The 20,709-nt window shown below is 44.1% G+C and overlaps 1 protein-coding gene across 1 annotated transcript in view; it reads left to right on the top strand.

Moving 5' to 3' along the window:
• The first annotated feature begins 2,131 nt into the window (after positions 1 to 2,131).
• Positions 2,132 to 20,709, top strand: part of ARHGAP33 (Rho GTPase activating protein 33) — a 41,806-nt gene continuing 23,228 nt past the window's right edge. The window contains exons 1-6 of the mRNA XM_034423656.3: positions 2,132 to 4,759; positions 14,840 to 14,934; positions 16,100 to 16,184; positions 16,352 to 16,435; positions 17,779 to 17,916; positions 19,670 to 19,762. Coding sequence (XP_034279547.2) covers positions 4,202 to 4,759; positions 14,840 to 14,934; positions 16,100 to 16,184; positions 16,352 to 16,435; positions 17,779 to 17,916; positions 19,670 to 19,762 — 1,053 coding nt within the window. The 5' untranslated portion in view covers positions 2,132 to 4,201. The remainder of the gene's footprint in view (positions 4,760 to 14,839; positions 14,935 to 16,099; positions 16,185 to 16,351; positions 16,436 to 17,778; positions 17,917 to 19,669; positions 19,763 to 20,709) is intronic.

Below are 20,709 nucleotides of genomic sequence, written 5' to 3'. Positions count from 1 at the left end.
ATAGTCCATCAAACATCAAAATATTTTCAAAAATCCATAAAACCCGTTATGACATCTTTTAGTAAAATAATTAAACCTGCTGGGAAACCAATATGAGATCAAAAACAGTACCAGAATTCAAGTTGGAGAAGACAGGAAAATAAACAGATGAACAGAATCTACAAAGGAAAATAAATACAGGCCAGCTTCAGTCTGAGAAGGATGTCTCACACAGTTATGGGTCTTTTAGTTACGGGGTCATGATTCTTGCCTGCCAAACTTATTTATACATAAAAAAATTGTTAATTGTCTTGAGCATTGGGTGGGAAACAAATTTCCAAAGTGCAGGTTCAAGCCCACAAGTCAGATTTCTAGATACTTTTGCAACTACTGATTTATTGAACGTACCTTACCCAACGGTATGCAAGTTAACTTCCGTTGCATTCAAGTGTGAACTGCTTCTATTGTTTTTCTAGACTTTCTCCTTTTATAGCTTACTCAACTGTCCTCATACAATTTTTTTAAAAAATGTTTTATTGCAAATAAACCTGCTTTAAATAGTTGGATCCCTGTTTGGAGATTATGTCAGCAGTCAAAAAGTGACTTACAACTGTAACAGTACTTCTGCCCAGTACAGGTAGTCCTCAAGTTACAAACAGTTCACTTAGTGACCCTTGAAAGTGATAACATCCAAAAAGTATCTTAACATTTTTCACACTTACGACCAACATCATCCATTTGATTTTTGTATTCAAGTGAGGACTTGAAGTTAGATCTCTCAATCTCAATGCTCCTGGACTATGTTGCATTCCTGAAAAAGGATCCTTTCAGTATCAAGCAGATTTGGAAAAGAAGGAAGAAATGGGCTGAAAGATGAGTTTCAGTTGTGCCCTGTTTCACGTGTGTGTGTGTGTGTGTGTGTGTGTGTGTGTGTGTGTGTGTGTGTGTGTACAACGTTCAGGCTACTCGCATCATCTTCTCCCCTTCTGTTCAATCCTGTCTGATTTTCGAAGATTGTCTGGATAAGTCCCTGCAATTTTCTTGGCAAGGTTTTTCAGAAGTGGTTGGCCATTGTTTCCTTCCTAGGGCTGAGAGAAAGTGCCTGGCTCAAGGTCACCCAGCCGGCTTCATGCCCAATCACCCATCATGTGCCAAATTCCAATTTATAGAAACTACCGCTACGGGATGATTTATAGACCAGGACCTTCGGAAAGTAACATTCTTGCTACTCTTGTTGAGAGTAAATGACAACATTGTCCTTTTGCAAACCAAGCACTTTTCTCACTGGATACAGAAAATCTGGAAAATAGCTTTGATAGGAAAAATTGATTGACCATAGAATAGCATTAAAAGAACCCAGAGAGGCTAAGATGGTTCCAGTGCATTAGCCACAGCAACAGAAAGTTGCTCATGTGTATCCCACAGATGAAATTCTGGGAGAGTGTTTTTAATGATCTAGAGAATATAAATAACAGGATAAGACAGACCTTCTGAGACAGCAAGAAATTCTGTTTGGTTCCTTGAGATGGAGGTTGGGGCCATTTCTGAGCAAAACTTGGATGTTGATCATTTCCTGAGTGTAACGCTGCGGTACGAATCAAGCCTAATTTTGTTGGAATAAGAAGGTAGAAAAAAATAAGAGCGATAGGCGAATGGGGATCCCAGGATGGTACAGGTGGGTCCTTGGCTTACAACCATTCATTTGGTGACTGTTCAAAGTGACAACAGCACTAAAAAAAGTAACTTATGACCGTTTTTCATACTTATGACCGTTGCAGCATCCCCATGGTCATGGGATCAAAATTCAAACACTTGGCAATTGACTCATATTTATGACGGTTGCAATGTTCCAGACTCGGGTGATCATTTTTTTCTGACAAGCAAAGTCAAGGAAGAAGGCAGATTCACTTAATAACCATGTTACTAATTTAAGAAATGCAGTGATTCCCTTAACAACTGTGGCAAGGAAGGTCACCAAATGGGGCAAAACTCACCGAACAGTCTTGCTTAGCAACAGAAACGTTGCGCTCAATTGTGGTCATCAGTCGAGGACTTCAACTGTACCGATCGAAGAGAATATTTGCAGCTCAAGATTAATCTGTGGGGTCCTTGGTGCTCTCTGAGCTTGGTGGTTTTCTTGCAGACATTTTTTTTATTATTTTTTTTTAAAATTTGATTTATATGCCGCCCTTCTCCGGAGACTCAGGGCGGTTTACAGTGCATTAAGCAATAGCCTTCATACTTTTGTATATTTTATACAAAGTCAGCTTATTGCCCCTACAAACTGGGTCCTCATTTCACCTACCTTAGAAAGGATGGAAGGCTGAGTCAACCTTGAGCCTTGGAGAGATTCGAACTTACTTTAATTGCAGACAGCTGGTGTTAAATTACAGTGCTTTTGTCTGCAGAGCTATCCAGGCTCTGGATTTCATTTTCAATGTAAGTATTATCAACACTAGTAGTGGTGCCCCCTTCTAGCACTGAGGTTGTTACCTGTTATTTTGCACTAATTGCATCAGAAAGAGTGGGAGAGGTGATTGCTGATTAATAGGGCTCCCTCAATGCATTCCTGAAGGGACGTGGTGGCTCATTGGCTAAGACACTGAGCTTGTTGATCAAAAGGTCAGCAGTTCAGAGGTTTGAATCCCTAGTGCCACGTGATGGGGTGAGCTCCCGTTCCTTGTCCCAGCTTCTGCCAACCTAGCAGTTCGAAAGCACGTAAAAAATGCAAGTAGAAAAATAGGGACCACCTTTGGTGGGAAGGCAACAGCGTTCCATGCGCCTTTGGCGTTTGGTCATGTCGGCCACATGACCACGGAGATGTGTTCGGACAGCGCTGGCTCTTCGGCTTAGAAACGGAGATGAGCACTGCCCCCTAGAGTCGGGAACGACTAGCACGTATGTGCAAGGGGAACCTTTACCTAATGCATTCCTGAATCTCAGTTGACCTCCCTGTGAACTACCTGGGAGGATCCATGCTTCAGACGATACAGCTGGGACCCGTATTGAGAAATAACTTATTCCGTTAGGTACTGGAATCTCACTATGTCAGTCTACCTTGGCGTGACCCACTTGTGATGACAGAGCCACATCAGCTTGTGTTAGGACAGGATTACACCAACGCACAAAGCATTCATTCATGGATATTAAAGATTTGGAAAACGATCTTCTAAGCTTCTGTAAGAACGATGGTCCTTCTGGCCTTCGTAGGATATTTTTGATGCGTACCGAGAGAAGACAGGCGGAGGGGCTTTGGGTTCAAATTGGCAGCTTGATCCCAGCTTGTTCTCTCCTGTTCCTTCAATAGTTAGGAAGGAAAGTTTTTCAGTCCCTCTCTTCCTGAATTCCAGAGGTGATGGACTTTGCTCCACATAATCCCCAACTAGCCATTAGGCTTTTGGGAGTTAGTGCCCATCACATCTGGAGAGTGACCTTTGGGCGTGAGAAGGGGCGAGGGCTTCTGTGCCTCCGTCAATACCTCTGAATTGTTTTGTCTTATTCCTGGGTAATCACCCAGGCTTGTTTTTTGTATGTGGACCTACAAAAATGAAGAGTTTGGAGGCAGGGATGGGTGTGGATAAGGGGGGGGACACAACCTATTCCCAACGGGGCCTGCCTCCACCCAGGTGAGAACTCTTCTGGGGAGCAACACCAGCGCTTTCAGCTCTTTCCTAATACAGCCACTACCAGCCCTAGAAAAGGGAGGCGGCTGATTTACACAAGGACCGGGGAATGTGGGAAGAAAGAATAAATACATTTTTTTTAAAATACGTGCTAAAAAGGAGGAGGAAAGTGAATTCTCCCCAGACGCTGGGCTTCTACAGGGCACGGCGGGCGGGCATCAGCGCGAATGAACTGGACCGAGGACCTGGCAAATATCAGTGCCTCCGGTCTCCGGGGGTGGGGTAGGTTGGGGGGGCCAGTAGAGAAAGTGTCGATATAATGAACATTTGGGGGAGGGAAAGTGCTCAAGGTTGCTTCTGGGAGCTGCGGTGGGGAGGGGGCACAGATACAGAGTTGCCGGCTGCGCTAACAGAAGCCCCTTTGTGCAGCCCCTTCCAGCTGCTTCGCCGGCCGCCCCTTTTGTTTTTTTATATTTTATATACCTCGATCCGTAGATTTATATCGATACTTTGCAAAAAAAAAAAACACAACCCAACCCTTTCCCCCGGGGGGGGGAAAGGGGGGGCCGATTGCACTAATAAGCAAGAGCTGGTGTTGCATGGGGGGGAGGGGGGGAGGGAGGGAGGGAGGGGGTGCAGAAGGAACGATCTGCTTCCCCCACTATCTCCACCTTCCCGGCCGCGCCGCCGCCGCCGCTGCTGCCGCCTTCTTCGTGGGCCTCGGCTCGCCTCCCCTTTTGTTGCAAGCGACCGATCGATCCCCGCTACTACTACTCCGCCGCCGCCTCCTCCTCCTCCGCTGCTCTTTCTCCCGAAGGCTGAGCCCGCCCCCGCAGCCAGCCAGCCAGCCAGCGAGAAAGCGAAGGCAACGAGCGAGCGAGCGAGCGAAGCAGGCACGAGTGCGCCATCCCACGCCACCTCGCCTCTCGCCTCGCCTCCGCTCGCCCGGCTGCCTCGCCGCCTCGGGGGCCGGCTGGAGACCAGGAAAGGAGGACGGGCCAGCAGCATCCGAGGGGCCGGGCCGGAGCGGATCGGGTGGCGGCGGCAGCGTCGGAGTCGAACGGCTGCGCTGCGCCCTCCCCTATTGTCTCCGCTCCGGCTCGGGACTGGCTCGGGCGGCCGTCGGCGCGGCACAGCGGGCTCGCGGCGCCATGGTGGTGAGTGAAGGCTCGGGGTGGGCAGGGCAGGAGGGGTCTCGTCTGTCGGTCCGCCCGCCCGGCTGTCTGCCTGGCTCGGGGGGAAGGGGAGGGGGCGACGGCGGAGGCGGTGGGCAAGCCCGGTTCTCTCCAGCTGCCGCGACATGCACCTGTTACCATCGAAACCCAGAAGGGGCGCCCCGCGCGACCCAACCCCGGCCGCCGCTGCCTCCCCACTCTCGCGCGTGGTTGCATAAGCGGTCAGAGATGAAAGTCTCCGCCAACCTCAACCTCAGCCCCTGCCTCCTCCGGACCCCCCCTCAGGTCAGGAGTCCGGGGAGGGGTGCGGGGGGGGTTTAATTCCGAGGGGATTTCTCCCCCCCCAACCCCTCCCCGAATCGCCAATGCTTTTCCTTCCCCCCTCCCCCCCCCCCCGGTTCCAGGCATAAGGAAAAAGTCTTTGAAGTCGTAAGATCTGGGCGGTGAACGGTTTGGATGTCCTCAGCAGACCCCAACAACCCCCACAAGGCTCAAATGGCTCTGCCCAGGAAACATTTTTTTAAATTATTATTATTATTATTATTTTTTAAAAAAAAGGTCCCTCGGGGACATCCCCAAGCCCTCCTTACCCTGGGTTAGATCGGATGTACCTATGGTAAATATTAGATGCCACCCACATTCCCCATTATCTTTTCTTCACTTTACATAAGCTCAGTTCTTGGGAAGCTGTTAAGATGAGTTCCCAGGGCCTGGTCAGCTGGATTTGCACTCTAAGAAGCAAAAAAAAAAAGGCAGAAGTAGGCCATGGAAGAGGAGAAATGGAAATGGCAGTGATGCCAAGTGGAATATTATCCTATTTTCTGGCTGGAGACTTTCTTCCAGTGTGTTATCTTCAAAACCAACAGGCAAAGTTTCCTGATATTTGGGGGTTGATAGAAACACCCAATATAAAAAAGGCACTTCCTTCCATCTACCTTAACCCAAACAGGTCCAAAGGCCACATTTTTGTTCTCTTCCCATTCTGGTGAATCACCTCCCATCATCCACAGCTGAGTGGTAATGGCTTATGAGAGCTGGAATCTAATACTTAAAGAAATCCGACATAACGCTGGCTCACATATCCTATTCAGTGCTATTTTGCTTTAGTTATGGTTGTTGAATAAGCCTCGGTAGCTTCAACGCATGGGCTAAGCTAAAGCCATAAACCATGATTTGTAAACATCAGTAGCTGGATATATGTAACCTACGTTAAACCGGTCATATAATGGTTTAGAGTGATAGATGAATCTATTTATTCATATCTTGTTCTATGTATACTTTGGCTGAGTGGACAGGAATAATAGTGGGTTTTTTTTTAATCTGTCCAAAACGAAAGTAAAACATGGCTTAAGATAGGCTTGGTTTCACAGGCTGTCCTCCTGCTATTCAACTAATCAAACAAGTTTTGCAGGTTTTTTTGAAATAGATCCAAAAAACTGTAAAGCTTTCCCCCCCCCACCAGCTATGACGCATGTATATATCATAAGGAAGGGTCATTTTCTTGAATTTTTTTCAGAACTGTCCACCCTCGTAACTACTTAGCTTTATTCTTTTGAGCAAAATGATATTCTCAGCTATCCTTACGATTGTTCCTATGCTTTCTCAATGCAACCCCCCCTTGCCCTACTCCCTTTGTTCCTATCCTATCCCCTTAGAAATAATGTCCCCCCCCACCGCATAAATGTGAACCCACATAAAAAGGTTAATGTCATGTTTCATATTTATTCTAAAGCAGGAACAACATCCTCTATTCCTGCATATATATGCACAGTGAAAATGCAAATGTTGTAAAATAAACAAACAAAGCCTCGCTTAAGATCTAGGTCAGTGTTTCTCAATCTTAGCAACTTAAGTTGTGTGGACTTCAGCTCCCAGAATTCCCCAGCCAGCATAGTGAGAATTCTGGGTGTTGAAATCCACACATCTTCAAACTGTTGAGTGTTTGTCTGGTGTTAAGAAACACTGGTCTAGGTGCAGAAGACAATGGCAATGAGGTTCAGTGGTAACTGGGATCATTCCTAGAGTAGCCTTACCATTGATTGATTGGTTCGATTTATATGTCTTTTCCGGAGACTCAGGGCAGCTTACAATGCTTTAAGCAATAGCCTTCATACTTTTGTATATACCTGCTTAGTAGGGCTTTCGCCCCCCCCCCCCAAACAAAGTCAGCTTATTGCCCCCATAAATCGGGTCCTCATTTTACCTACCTCAAAAGGATGGAAGGCTGAGTCAACCTTGAGCCTGGTGAGATTTGAACTTGCAGTAATTGCAGGCAGCTGGTGTTACTTAACAGTGCTTTAGTCTGCTGCGCCGCCAAGGCTCTTGATGCTCCATTGAGATGGGCAGCAGCTTACTCATTATATGTGGGTGCATTTGTATTCCTTATGTTGGAGCCAAACAACCAAACCTATGTTCACTAAGTTAACATTAATCTCCCCCTCCAAAAAACCCCAAACAAACCATAATGGACCATTTTGGCCTACTCCCCTTAAAGTAAGAGCCATTGGCCAGTAAAGTCAGTATAAAACAAATAGGCCTATGGGCCACCTCTAGACGAGATGGGCAGCACATAAATCTAATGAATAAACAAACAAATTTGGCTACAAGGTAAGCAAGCTCTTTTTGGTTAACCTTGGCTGTTCTAGTGACATGTTGAATGCCATATTCTGACAACCAATGCTGCTCAAATCTTAGACCCATCTGGAAGGTGCAAAGAAGAAATGGATGTCCTGACCTGAACAATTAGGATAGGAAAAAAAATGTGCCTCTTATTTTATCATTGTTCAGTATTTTGCAAGCTTTCCTAGAAATGTGCACCTGATAGTTACATCGATTTGAAATGACAGGTTTTTAGATAGCGTAGAGAGACCATAAATACTTTCTTTCCCAACTGTGAGAGATGGAGAAAGATACCCAAGTGATAAATCTTGCACTGCTTTTTAGAAACCTTGGTTGAAAAATTCAGCTTCTTAGTTTGGGTGAAAGGGTGATGATCATATCAGAATATCGTTGTATGTTGCCCACTTGAGAGTAAGTTAACCTAGTATTAAGGATAGAAGAGAATAATTGTAACTCAGGGTTGAACTTGTGGGATTCTTGGTGCTCTCTGAGCCTGGGATTTTTTTTTGCAGACATTTCATTACCCATCAGTGCAACATTAGTAATTTACTACTCTTCACTCCTTATTGTTTTGGTTAGTTCCATCACTGACTTGTACAGCATCTAATGGGGTGGGCACTTATTTTCAACATAATGGATGCTTTTGGTTTGTGGTGTCCTTTGGGTTATGTTGCGCCAATTAAACCTAATAATTCTGCTATCTTTTGGACTGTGAGCCTTTGGTTAACTGTTGTGAATGTTAATTTCAGCACAAGTGGGAGCTGTAATAAAAATGTTCTAGTGTTCAGTATACTAGCCAGGTAACCAATTAAGTGTGACCTTTTCGTTGTTGTGTCATTACTTCCTATTCCTTGGTTTTCTATCCTATTGTAGGAAACATTATTCTGGGGTCACTAACCATGACGCTTCAACTGGATTGAATTGTTCTATTGGATTCTCTCTCAATCAATCTCTCTCTCTCTCTCTCTCTCTCTCTCTCTCTCTCTCTTCCCACAGTTGTTACCATTCTCCACACCTATGTTAAGCTCTATTATAGTAGAGGATTTTTTAAATTTTGCTTTCATACAGATTGGTCCTCTGGGAATTAACTAGAATTGGGCAACTTACAGATTTCCAGATTTAACCCAGTGATGGCGAACCTTTTATGCACCGAGTGCCCAAAATGTGCATGCACGCCCAAACTGCAAGGCGCAGGTGCATGCGCAAGAACCCTACCCAAACTGCATGCATGCCCCGCTGCGCATGCACAGCAGAGACCAGCTGGCTGGCGGGAGGCACATGCACATGTGCGGCAGAGAACCCGAAACAGAGTTGGGGCGATGGCGCGCGTGCCCACAGAAAGGGCTCTGTGTGCCACCTCTGGCATGTGTGCCACAGGTTCGCCACCACTGGCTTAACCATTCACTCTACTGATTGACTTAGATCAGGGGTCTGCAACCTTAAACACTCAAAGAGCCATTTGGACCCGTTTCCCACAGAAAAGAAAACACCGGGAGCCACAAAACCCTTCCCATGCCTGACTATTTCTTGAGCGGCCACAAAACTAGCATATGATGTTGAATTAAACATTCTGTTTTCTTCTGAAACTTTTCTTTTCTTGGATTTATCCATGGTTGGCCTACCAGGGGTTGAAAAGCTTGATAAATTGTGGGCCGGTGGGTGTCGCACATTGGCGGTTGTGACGCATATTTTGAGTGACAGGGAGCCGCAGCAGAGGGGTGAAAGAGCCACATGCGGCTCCAGAGCCGCAGGTTGCTGACCCCTGACTTAGATGGAGAATTAAAGTGTGCCTGCCAAACTATGTTCTAAATAAATGCAGAGTTTGGAAAAGAAAGGAGCCCTAGGTAGTTTAAATTACTTCAAAGACATTTGAGTGTAGTGTGAATTTTTGCAAAGACTTTATGAAATGCTTTTTTAAAAAAAAAAAAATTACACCTCTTATGGAGAATATCCAGAATGTGATGAATGTTGACAATCACAGTTGGTTCTTCTACATAGAGTAAATACTCATAGCCTCGGCTACACATGTCACATGTGAACATTGACAGTCCTCTATAGCTTTCCAGATAACAATTTTTATTGCCAGCTTCAGCTAAGACTTGACTTATCCCAACCTTCTAGTTGATGGGAGAAACCAGGTGCTGATGTTAGGTGCAATCAGTTTCTAGCTTTTCACAATCTGTAATGAAAAGCTCCATGGGGGTTTGAGATATTGCTTTAGAAAATTGATGATGGAGCAAGATTAGATATTAAATGCAGAACAAGTCAGAGAGATACTTTCTGTGAAAAGGCACACAGTAGGGAAAAACAATTTTAGGAAGAAATGATTGCTTTTTTGAAGATCGATAGTGGCCTTGCTTATCAGTTTGGGGCATAATTTTATGGGTAGCACAAATAAAGGGAAGTCGCCACATGCTACGCAACAGCGGCATTTAAGAGGCAGTTCCTTTTTCAATATCCACACTAGATTTCCAAATAGTACACAACATTTGTTGCAATGCCTGAGGAAATAAGCTTATTGTTGGAGTTTTCTTGTAGCAACATGGCTTGCGAAGGATTAAGCCAAAGAAACTCAAGAGTTTTGATTAACAAAAAGGTTGAGAATATAACTCAAGAATTCCAGCAAGAACTCTATTTTCAGATGAGAAATCTATATATAGATAGTTCTCGACTTACAACAGTTCATTTAGTTGACAATAGCACTGAAAAAAGTGACTTATGACCATTTTTCACACTTACGACCTTTGTAGCGCCCCCTGATTATGAAGTCAAAATTCAGATTCTTGGCAACTGCTACATACTTACGACCATTGCTGTGTTCCAAAGTCATGTGATTTACCTTTTGCAACCTTTTGACAAACAAAATCAATGGGGAAGCCAGACTCACTTAACAACCGTGTTACTAATTTAACAATCTCAGTGATTCACTTAACAAATAAGGCAAATAAGGTCGTAAAATGGGACAAAACTCACTTAACAAATGTCTCACTCAACGACAGAAATTCTGGGCTCAATTGTGGTCGTAAATCGAGGACTACCTGTATAGGCAATTTAAAGTGGCAAGATTCTGGGTTTTTTCTGCATTTTTTGATGTATAAGGGTTGAGTCTTTAGGAAAGATGGTGAAAGGCATCGTATCTGTTCTATATTTACTAGATATTTTAACAATTTGCATATCATGCTTATGATCCAATGTCGACTTCTAAGTATAAATCAGGAGTTTGTAAATGGAAACTCTCAGTGATTCATTTAAGATCCTTAAATGAATTGAATTGCATTAATGTATTGATTTGGCTAAATTTACAGAGATTTGGGCTCAATTGCTCATTAGTTATAGCACTTATTGGGTGATCTTGGCCAGAAAGCATATCTCAGCGTATTTCCATGCTCTGTAAATGTATTTGTTTATTTTCTGTTTAATATCTTATAACGTGTGAGCAAGATACCAACATTCCCCAGTTCTATTTTCAGCAGCTCCTATGGAAACATGATTATTATTTAAAAGTCTTCTCCTCAAATTTTTTAGCTTTGCTAAAAGTGGATTCTTAGCATGGCTTATGAGGCAAATTAAATTAGTGTAAACAATTTTTAAAAATTACTGTAAAGAAGTAATTAGCTGACAGAGCAAATCCAATTTTCACCTGTTGCTCCAGAGATGTCAAACAGCATCAGGTGGATTTGAGGATAGAATTCCAGACCTGGCTATTGCCTTCCAAACAACCCTAAACATATCCTAAATTCATGCATCGTACTAAATTATAATGTGAATTTTGTGGTTCTGGCTTGAGGTAGATACTTAACATGTAGTGGGGCTTATAAACAATGGGGTCTATAAACCAGTTGCAGTTGTCCAATAAACTATATGTAGCAACTCTCTTCCCCCCCTTTTTTTTCTTGGGGGGCGTGGCAGATGGACTTTTGCCTGCTTGATTGGAAACTGGGATGATTTGGAGGGATTTGATAGTTCGTTTCCTTTCAAGTTCCATTCTCTTTGTCAACTAACAGGGCCCTGTAGACACATCTGCCTAGGCTTTGAAGGCCAAGTTGGAGGATGGTTTTTGTTCTCTGACCACGCTCCCAGGAAAGGAAAATTAGAGGGAGAAGGGGAAAAAAATTATTCCATTACATTGCAGGTTCTTTTTATGACAATAATGTTGAATAGCTTAATTAATAGTGACCCACTGAAAATTTCAAAGCCACTTTGAGTCAGAAACCTTACCTACATCATCCAACAGGTCTGCCGGCTCATATCATGGCCTCCAGGGTGGTGGATATTTTGTCCCACTTTTGGAGAAGGTCTCCACCCAAAAACAACTCCTTGTGCTGCTTCCTCTTCACTCAGGTGCTTCTCTCCCATAGAAGTAAATGTGCAGTTCCATAGGATAGATGGTAATTCCTCATCTCTTCTAGTCCTGGCCTTTTAGAGCAGTCAGCTTAATCCAATCAGATGTTTTGAGTCACAATTCCTTCGTATCACCTGCCCAAATTGGGCATGATGTGAGTTGGAACTCAAGATGTCTTAAGGATGCTCAGGAACAGAAAACCAGTTTAAGGTTGGAAGATCAAAACCAGTTCCTGGGGCACTGTATGACTTGAAGATCCTATAGATTTTGGGTCTGTGCTTAAACATCTAAAAGGTTTAAGCCCCAGATGGTGGCCTCAGAAAGCGTTCTTTTTCTCCAGAAATGCATAGTAAATACAACACAGGAGGTGACATCAACACGCTTCACCACATAACCCACTAACAGCCTGGAAGGAGGAGCTGGGGAATGGCAATACCAATAGACACGTGATTTTGCAAACCTATGATTTAGAAAGAAGAAGGAAGCGTTGGTTTGAAGTTTGCACAGCGATCTGTCAATTTCCAGTTATACCGTGGTTTACATTAGCAACAAATATAGTTTTTGTATCATGAAAGGAATGGCTGTGCTCTTTGATCCCCACTTTAAACGGAGGGCTTTCTTCAGTTATTAGCACTTTAGCAGTTCATCAGACTCCGCAAAGTGGGAGGAGATGCAGAGATGGCGAGAAACTTGGAGACAAGCTCTGCAAGGAAGAGTTGGAGGGTAGAGTTAAGCATCAATTTGACAGGTGGTTTCAGCCATATGTTGGTTACTCATAATTCATTTTATTTGGTTTTACTTCAGGATAAGCCTGGTTTCAGGATAGAGTGTTTTGATTTAAGATGTAGAACACTTTACTGATTATCCAATGTATTTCATTGTAGAGCAAAATATTTTACAGCGGTGTTTCTCAACCATGGGAACTTTAGAATATGTGGACGTCAACTGCCAGAATTCTCCAGGCAGCATTGGGTTCTGGGAGTTGAAGTCCACATATTTTAAAAGTTCCCAAGGTCGAGAAACACTGTTTTACATGATAGTAGACTAATAGAATAACAGAATGACAGTTGGAAGGGACCTTGGAGGTCTTCTAGTCCAACCCCATGCTTAAGCAGGAATCCCTAGGAGGCTTCAGACAAATGGTTGTCCAATCTCTTCTTAAAAATCTCCAGTGTTGGAGCACCCACAACTTCTGGAAGCAAGACTCGCCACAAGAATCTCAAAGCAGTCTCCGCAATTGTTTTTATTGGGTATAACAACGGATTGTACAGTATCAGAGACTAAATTGATTTTGAACCTAATAACAGCAGCAAGACTGTTGATAGCGCAACATTGGAAGAAAGACTTCTTGCCTACTATTGAGGAGTGGATATTGAAAGTTGCTAATTTAGCTGAAATGAAAAAATTTCAGCATATCTGAAGGATTATACTCAAGAAAGATATATGTTGGAATGGAGCAGATGGATTGATTATATTCAAAATAAGTATCAGACTAGAAAATATCAAATAGCTTATGAGTGAATGTTAAATCTTAAAATTATGTTACTTATGCTGGAGTTAAGGTGTCAAGGGGGGTTGTTAGTTTAATTGTTAATTGAAATACCTTGTATTTTGCTCTGGGAAGTCGGGGGGGGAGGGGGGACAGGGGTGGGTGGGTGGGAAAAGGGGTTGGGGAAAATTGTTGTTTTTCTTTAAAAAACTTTTCAATAAAAAAAAAGAATCTCAAAGCAGGAATTGCAGAAATTGGATTTTAAAGGAGTAGCTCTCCTGCAGGACGAGATCACCTTTCAACTCTTAGGATTCTGTTCAAGACAAATTGTGAGCTTATCCACAGTACCATTGGAATCAAAATGATACTATTGAAGTATTGTATTCCTCTTGCTGGTTCTCTTCCATTTATAGTTTATTGGAGGACACCTATATATCTTCTCTTACGCTATGCAGAAGTCAGTAAGCAAATCAGCTACTATTGGGTATAATCGTTGGCGCAGTGGTTAGAGTGCAGTGCTGCAGGCTACTTCTGCTGACTGCCGGCTGCCTCCAATTTGGCAGTTCAAATCTCACCAGGTTCAGGTTCAAGGTTGACTCAACTTTCCATCCTTCCAAGGTTGGTAATATGAGGACCCAGATTGTTGGGGGCAATAGGATGATGATGTAAACCGCTTAGAGAGGGCTGTAAAGCACTGTGAAGCGGTATATAAGTCTAAGTGCTATTGCTACACTGGGAAGTACCAGCATTAGAAACCATCCTTGGATTGCAAAACTCACTGCGTTTTGAGCCATCCTCTTTCCTTCAACCTTGCCTTCCTCACAGGGTTCTTACAAGGACAAAAGGGTGGGTGGGTGGTATCCATATTTTTTGTGCCACTGAGTTCTTTAGAGGATGGTTTGAGATAACTGTGACGTTAATAATTTTAGTAGTTAGCTTTCCCTGGAGGTATATTCTGCTAATTAAATATACTTTCTTGTCTGTCAGAAACACTTGAATTGGACGCTGCGCCACACAGCATAAACTTTTTTTTTTTTGCTGTAACGCATTTACTCTTTAAGGTGTTTAAAATAACTTTTCCCTGTTTGCAGCAGTTTATGACCAGAGATATCTAGAATAATTAACGCCTTTTCCTTAATCTTCCCTGAAGCAGATTTTGAACATTTTTAAAAAAATCCCAAACAAAGACATAGTCTAATTGCTTTTGATGCAGGATGGCAACATTGGAATTGGATTTTTGCATTTTTGGAGGCTGTTTGGAAGAGAAAAAAAGAGAGAGAGTGGATGTGTCAGATAAATGTATTTCTTCCTGTGCAGCCACTCAAGACTTTCTGGAACATATTTGAGGAGTGGAGAGGGGGAAGGGAAGAAAGGGAAATTCTGTTGCATAAGCGGAAGTCTACTCATACCCACATCTGATAACAATCCTTGGGATTAGCTTCTTGAGCCCCCATGAAATTTCTCTGACAGCTATTTCTCCTCTTGGTTGGTGTGTGGAAATGGAGCACAACAGTTGAGCAAAGACAAGTGACCTCCGGAAAACATTTCTGACCCCCCCGGCATGTGATAAATTAAATTTGTGCAAACTTTGCTTGTTTTTTTAACCGTGCAGGCTCGGAGCACAGACAGCATTGATGCAACAGGCGAGGGACAAGTCCGTAATTTGGGCAACGCCACCAGTAACCTCAAGGGAAAACCAATCAAGAGGTAACTCAGAGGCAGAGGAAGTGCTGGGGAGCATGGGCTTGTGATGTGCGAGCAAATTGAGTTTTGTCAGCTCCTCCCAGCTGGAGGGCTTTTAACATCTCCCTCCAAAGATAATCTGCAGTTATTTCCTCTTTCTGTTCTTAATGGATTTGCCACAGTAGGAAGAAAAATAGAAGTGGTAGCAAAATATAGAAGAGTTGTAAAATTTAGTTTAGTTCAGTTTACTTTATTGTCATTACACCTCGTACAACGAAGGTGCAGTAAGTTCAAATGCTCTCTATGGTGCAGCGGTAAAAGGTCACCAACAGTTTTTCATTCAGCTGTTGTTTCCTGAGAAGTCTCAGATAGTATAATCTCTAGTATAATAAATGAAGGGTGCAATCTTGCTGATATTTAGTACAAGACATGAGTGTGTCTTTGTGACCACGTCATAAAGTCTGAAAATATCTTGATGATGAAGAAGGCTTCTCCAGGCATCCAGCATCCCCAAACTTGGGGCCTTCCAAATGTCTTGGGACTTTCTTCAGAATTCCTGGCCAGCATGCTAGGACTTCTGGGTCTTGCAGCCTCATCTGGAGGTTCCAGGTGGCAGAAGACCAAGGATGAAATCCAGCAGGTTCTAACAGGTTCTGGTGAACCAGTAGCGGAAATTTTGAGCAGTTCAGAGAACCGGCAAATTGCACCTCTGGCTGGCCCCAGAATGGAGTGGGGAATGGAGATTTTGCAATATCCTTTCCCCAGGAGGGGAAGGAATGGAAATTTTGCAATATCCTTCCCCTGCCACGCCCAACAAGCCACGCCCAGAGAACCAGTAGGGAAAAATTTTGATTTCACCCCTGCCGAAGACTGGTCCAATCAAGCAGTGGAATTAAAATGGAGATAAATACAAAGCAATTAACGAGAGAGAGAGGCTCAAGAGTTCACAGTAAGGCTGGGCTTAGAGTGATTGCTTTTAATATTTTCTCTAAGATAGAGACGGAGAGGTTATGCTTCCCAGAAGCCCTAACCAGCATGACCAATGATGAAGGGATGCTGATAGTTGCACAATTTCACAGTTTCTTCACCTTGGCCATGGATCATAACGCTTTGGCTTCCTGATGAGATCGAAAATTTGGAATTTTCAATTTCCTCAATTCATTTCCCGCACCTTTTCCTTGCTCTGCAGGCTTTCCATTACACGAGGCCATTTTCCCAAGCTGACCGAATGTGCCCATTTCCACTATGAGGCCGTGGACTTTGGACACATCCAGGTGTGTGAATGCATTCCCCAACCCTCTCCTTTTCCAAGGACACGGATATTCCTTGGAGCTTGGATGTCTTTGGCAAAAAGGGCATTTAGCAGCATATAGGTGTAATGATGTTAAAATTGAAATATATCCTATAACTGTTTTTTTTTTTTTTGGTTTGCTCTTTCCAGCTTCAGTTTGCTCCTGATCAAAATGAAAACCTCAACAATTTGGAAGAGGGCAGCCTTTTATTCCCTGTTCAGGTTACCTGTCAGGTGAGAGACAAAAACGGTAGGCAAAACCTGTTGAGTTAGTTTCTTAGAGTTACACTCTTCTCATCTAATGCAGGGTTTTCGACTGATTAGTTGCTACTAATCCAAGAAGGAAAGATTACACATATAATTAACTACTGTGCAAATTACCGAAACTCTGCTATAGATATAAGGCCTGGTCCAGTGTAAGGCTATTTATTTATTTGTGAGATTACTATGCCACTGTTTCTGTAGAAGATCAAAGCTGTGTACGAAGGGCTCCTCCCTCTTATTTTCTCCAGCCACTTGTTCACCATAATATAACTATGAGATACGTTGGGCTGAGAGAGAGAATCGCTAACTCAAAAGGCAACTGGACTTTGTTTTTCCTTGAAGACGTTTTGTTTCGCATCTGTTGTGGTCCGCCAGCAGCCTGTGGAGCTGGTGGCAGAGTCGGACAGTGAGGAGGCTGGGGAGGAACATGGGCCAGTCCTGGAGGCTGGGGAAGGCCCAGACAAGGGCTCTACGTCGTAGGCAGAGAAAGGGCCATCTAGGAGGTACATGCTACCTCCGGAGCCTCCAGAGTCGGACCTCAGCAAGGCAGAGGAACAGGGGGAGTCTGTTCCCAGTGCACGCATGTGCAGAATTGCCAGAAGGCAAGAACAGTTAAAACAAAAGGGACGACTCGGGAATAGGGCTTGGAGATGATTGGCCCCTCCCATAAGACTTAAAGGAGGAGCAAAGGCACGTGAGCCTTTGCAGGAAGCAACGTTGTTAATTCTGTGCAGTTTAAAGTCTGAAGCTCTGTTTGATTCCGGACTCAGTGTGGCTTTGCCAATTAGGTCTTTGGCAGCGTGTCAAGGGAGATAAAGGTGGATGATTATCAGCCTTATCCTGAAGGATTCTTTACAATTATTTGGGACTCATCTGTGAATGAACTGTTAAAATAAAACAGGTTTTTGGAACTACTGGTGTGTTTTATTGAGTCAGGAAGCCTAGGTCAGAACAGCATCCAAGAAGCTTCCTCAGTTCTGTCAGTCAGAACTGAAGAAGCTTCTTGGATGAGAAGCGGAACGTCTTCAAGGAAAAACAAAGTCCAGCTGCCTTTTGAAAAAGCACCTTTGGGACAACCATGACCTGAATGACTGAGAATCTTCATAGACATTTGACTAACTCGAAGTTTCCATGGCTGAAGCTGGACTCAAACCTTGTGTCTCGTGATCTGAAATCATCTACCACACCTTGGTCTCATAAGAACTAAATGCATTTATACATGTTGGATTTGACATACAAATTGGCATAGTGTTGATAGGCTTCAGTCTCACTGATAGAAAAGCCACTTACAACGTTTCCTTATTTTGGTCCAGGGCAAAAGCTGGCAGGTACATCGCAGCTATGAGGAATTCCGCACCTTGGATGCTCACCTACATTGCTGTATCTTTGACCGGCGTTTCTCTCAGCTTCCTGAATTGCCACCCCTCAGCCACGTGCAAGCTCATCCTGAGGTGACTGTCTGGGAACCATTTTGCAATTTGTGTGTGTGTAAGGGAACACTTTCTGTGGCCAGTTCATACTTCCCAATCATTGGGTTGACCCAGAGGTGGGATTCATTTACCTTCGCTACCGGTTCGCAAATGTGAGCGCGCCCACGTTCCGCGCATGCTCACAGCCTCCAAAACGTGGCTAAAAAAGACAGCATTACCTCCGGACAGGTCGGCGGGGCCTACTGCAGTCGGCGCTAGCGGTTCACCCGAACCAGACAGAACCGGCTGAATCCCACCACTGGGGTTGACCTTTAAGTTCAGCAAAGATGAAGGTTGCTCAACCTCTTCAGGTTTGTTGCTTGGGAGCAACCGTAATATGTCATCTTGTATGATGAATAATGGAAGAATAATCAGAGTGGTCTCCTATTACACTAAGAGCATCAACTTTTCTGTCAAAAGTTTGGAGGAAAAACCTCACCTGGAATACAGGAATGGGTTGTAGCTTAGAAGTTGCATAAATTGCAGCCAGAAGATGTTTGATATTGTCATTCGAGAGGTTCAAATGGAAGGTCATTTGAAAGCCATCTACAAGATTATAGAACAGTGATGGCTAACCTTTTTGCCATCACGTGCCAGGAGGGTGTGTGTGTGTGTGTGTGTGCCCACACCCATAATTCTATGTGCCCCGTCCCCACGCATATGTACACAACCCTCCCCGCTTCCCCTGCTCCTGGCACGCGATGGCACAGTAGGCCCATTTTTTACTCTCCCCAGCCTCCAGAGCCTTTCTAGGAGTCTGGGGAGGGCAAATATGGCCTTCCCCACTCACCTGGAGGTCCCCTGGAGGCAAAAATGGCCCATTTGCCAACTTCTGGTTCCAGAAGTTGGCAAATGGGCTGTTTCTGGGGCCTCCGGAGGGGGTGGTGAAGGCCGTTTTCACCCTCCCCAAACTCCTAGAAAGGCTCTGGAGGCTGGGGAGAGAGAAAAACAGGCCGCCCCCCGCCCCAAGGTTCTCCGGAGGCAGGAAACAGCCTGTTTCCCTATTTCTGGTGAGGCACCCGTGCCATAGGTTCGCCATCACGGGTTCTAGAACATTGTTTCTCACCTTCAGGAATATTAAGATATATGGATTTCAATTCCCAGAACCTCTTGCACTGCATGCTGTCTGAGGAATTCTGGGAATTGAAGTCCTCACTTCTTAAAGTTGCTGACCTTGAGAAATACAGCTCTAGAAAATAATTGCTATTCAGAGTAGACATTCCTGGATAAGATGAACTGCTGTGAAGAAGTTTTCCAAATGGGGAGGTTTCCCAACCTCTCTCTCAATCTGTTGTTGGTTCTTCTTGAGATTTGAATTTGGAAAAGACTATAGCTATTTATGAGGGACGCGGTGGCTCAGTGGCTATGACGCTGAGCTTGTCGATTGAAAGGTCGGCAGTTCAGCGGTTCGAATCCCTAGTGCCGCGTAACGGGATGAGCTCCCGTTCCTTGTCCCAGCTTCTGCCAACCTAGCAGTTTGAAACCACGTAAAAATTGCAAGTAGAAAAATAGGGAACACCTTTGGTGGGAAGGTAACAGTGTTCTGTGCGCCTTTGGCGTTGAGTCATACTGGCCACATGACCATGGAGACGTCTGTGGACAGCGCTGGCTCTTCGGCTTAGAAATGGAGATGAGCACCGCCCCCTAGAGCCGGGAACGACTAGCACATATGTGCGAGGGAAACCTTTATCTTTACCTTATAGCTATTTATATTGTTTATTTCTCTCTTTTACAGCTCCTGGTGCCCATGCTTTCACAGTATCTTGAGAAGCTTTCTGCTATTGTGGATAGCAATATCAATTGCAGCCCAGTTCTCACCTGGATGGAGGTGAGACTCCAGTGAATGTTTTGTTGGCTGGAAGCCGGCAAATTAAAGATAGGAGGTAGGGAGGGGGGAAGGGAGAGCAATAGAAAACATGGAAACTTACTTATTTATTTTATTAAATTTATTATAGCTACCCAATTCTATAGCAACTGTGGTAGCAACATAAAACTACTACTTCAGTACAATATAATACAATACAATGGCTACTTCAGCTTCAGCCGGAATAATACACGAGCACAGAATAGATACAAACTCAAGGTAAACTGCTAACTCGATTGCAGAAAATACAACTTATTAATTAATTAATTAATTAATTAATTAATTAATTAATTAATTAATTTTACATTGCTGCCTATTCGCCCATGGCGACTCAAGGCATCTTACAGAATATAAAAAATACATTTAAAAAACAGTAAAAATAATAAACAATCAAATAAATTAGTGTAATAAAATCATCCCCCGACCTCCTGCCCCAGCGACAGCTGATCACAAGAGCCATTTAATGGGCTCCAATCTTGCTCTTGGTTCCCCAACGAGGCCTACTCGACAGCAAAGCCTTTACTTATACTGTCTGCGAATGATGTAAGAAGTTTTTCAATGCATCTGTTGAACACCAGATTGTAGAAGGTGCCTTTGTGTATGAAAAGCATTGTGGAAAAACTTGAGGAGGACATTATTGCCACCCTGTAGATGTTTTTAGGGGTAGCATCAGTGGTGGGATTCAAATAATTTAACAACTGGTTCTCTGCCCTAATGACCAGCGGGATGGGCGTGGCCATGGTGGACGTTGCCAGGGGGCGTGTCAGGCAGCACTTGGCCCCCTGCACCCCCCTGGGAGCAAAAACGGGCCGTGGGAGGGACACGTCCCCCTGCGCCCTGTTTTGGGCCTAGTAGACCTCTCTGCAATCTCCTGGGAGAGAAAACGGGCCGCGGAGGGGGGCGTCGCACTC

Source organism: Pantherophis guttatus, chromosome 10 (genome assembly GCF_059756535.1).
Source record: "Pantherophis guttatus breed Tessera chromosome 10, ASM5975653v1, whole genome shotgun sequence".
NCBI lineage: Eukaryota > Metazoa > Chordata > Lepidosauria > Squamata > Colubridae > Pantherophis > Pantherophis guttatus.
Note: the sequence above shows the minus strand (reverse complement) of the source record. Positions and strands in the feature narration are given on the sequence as shown.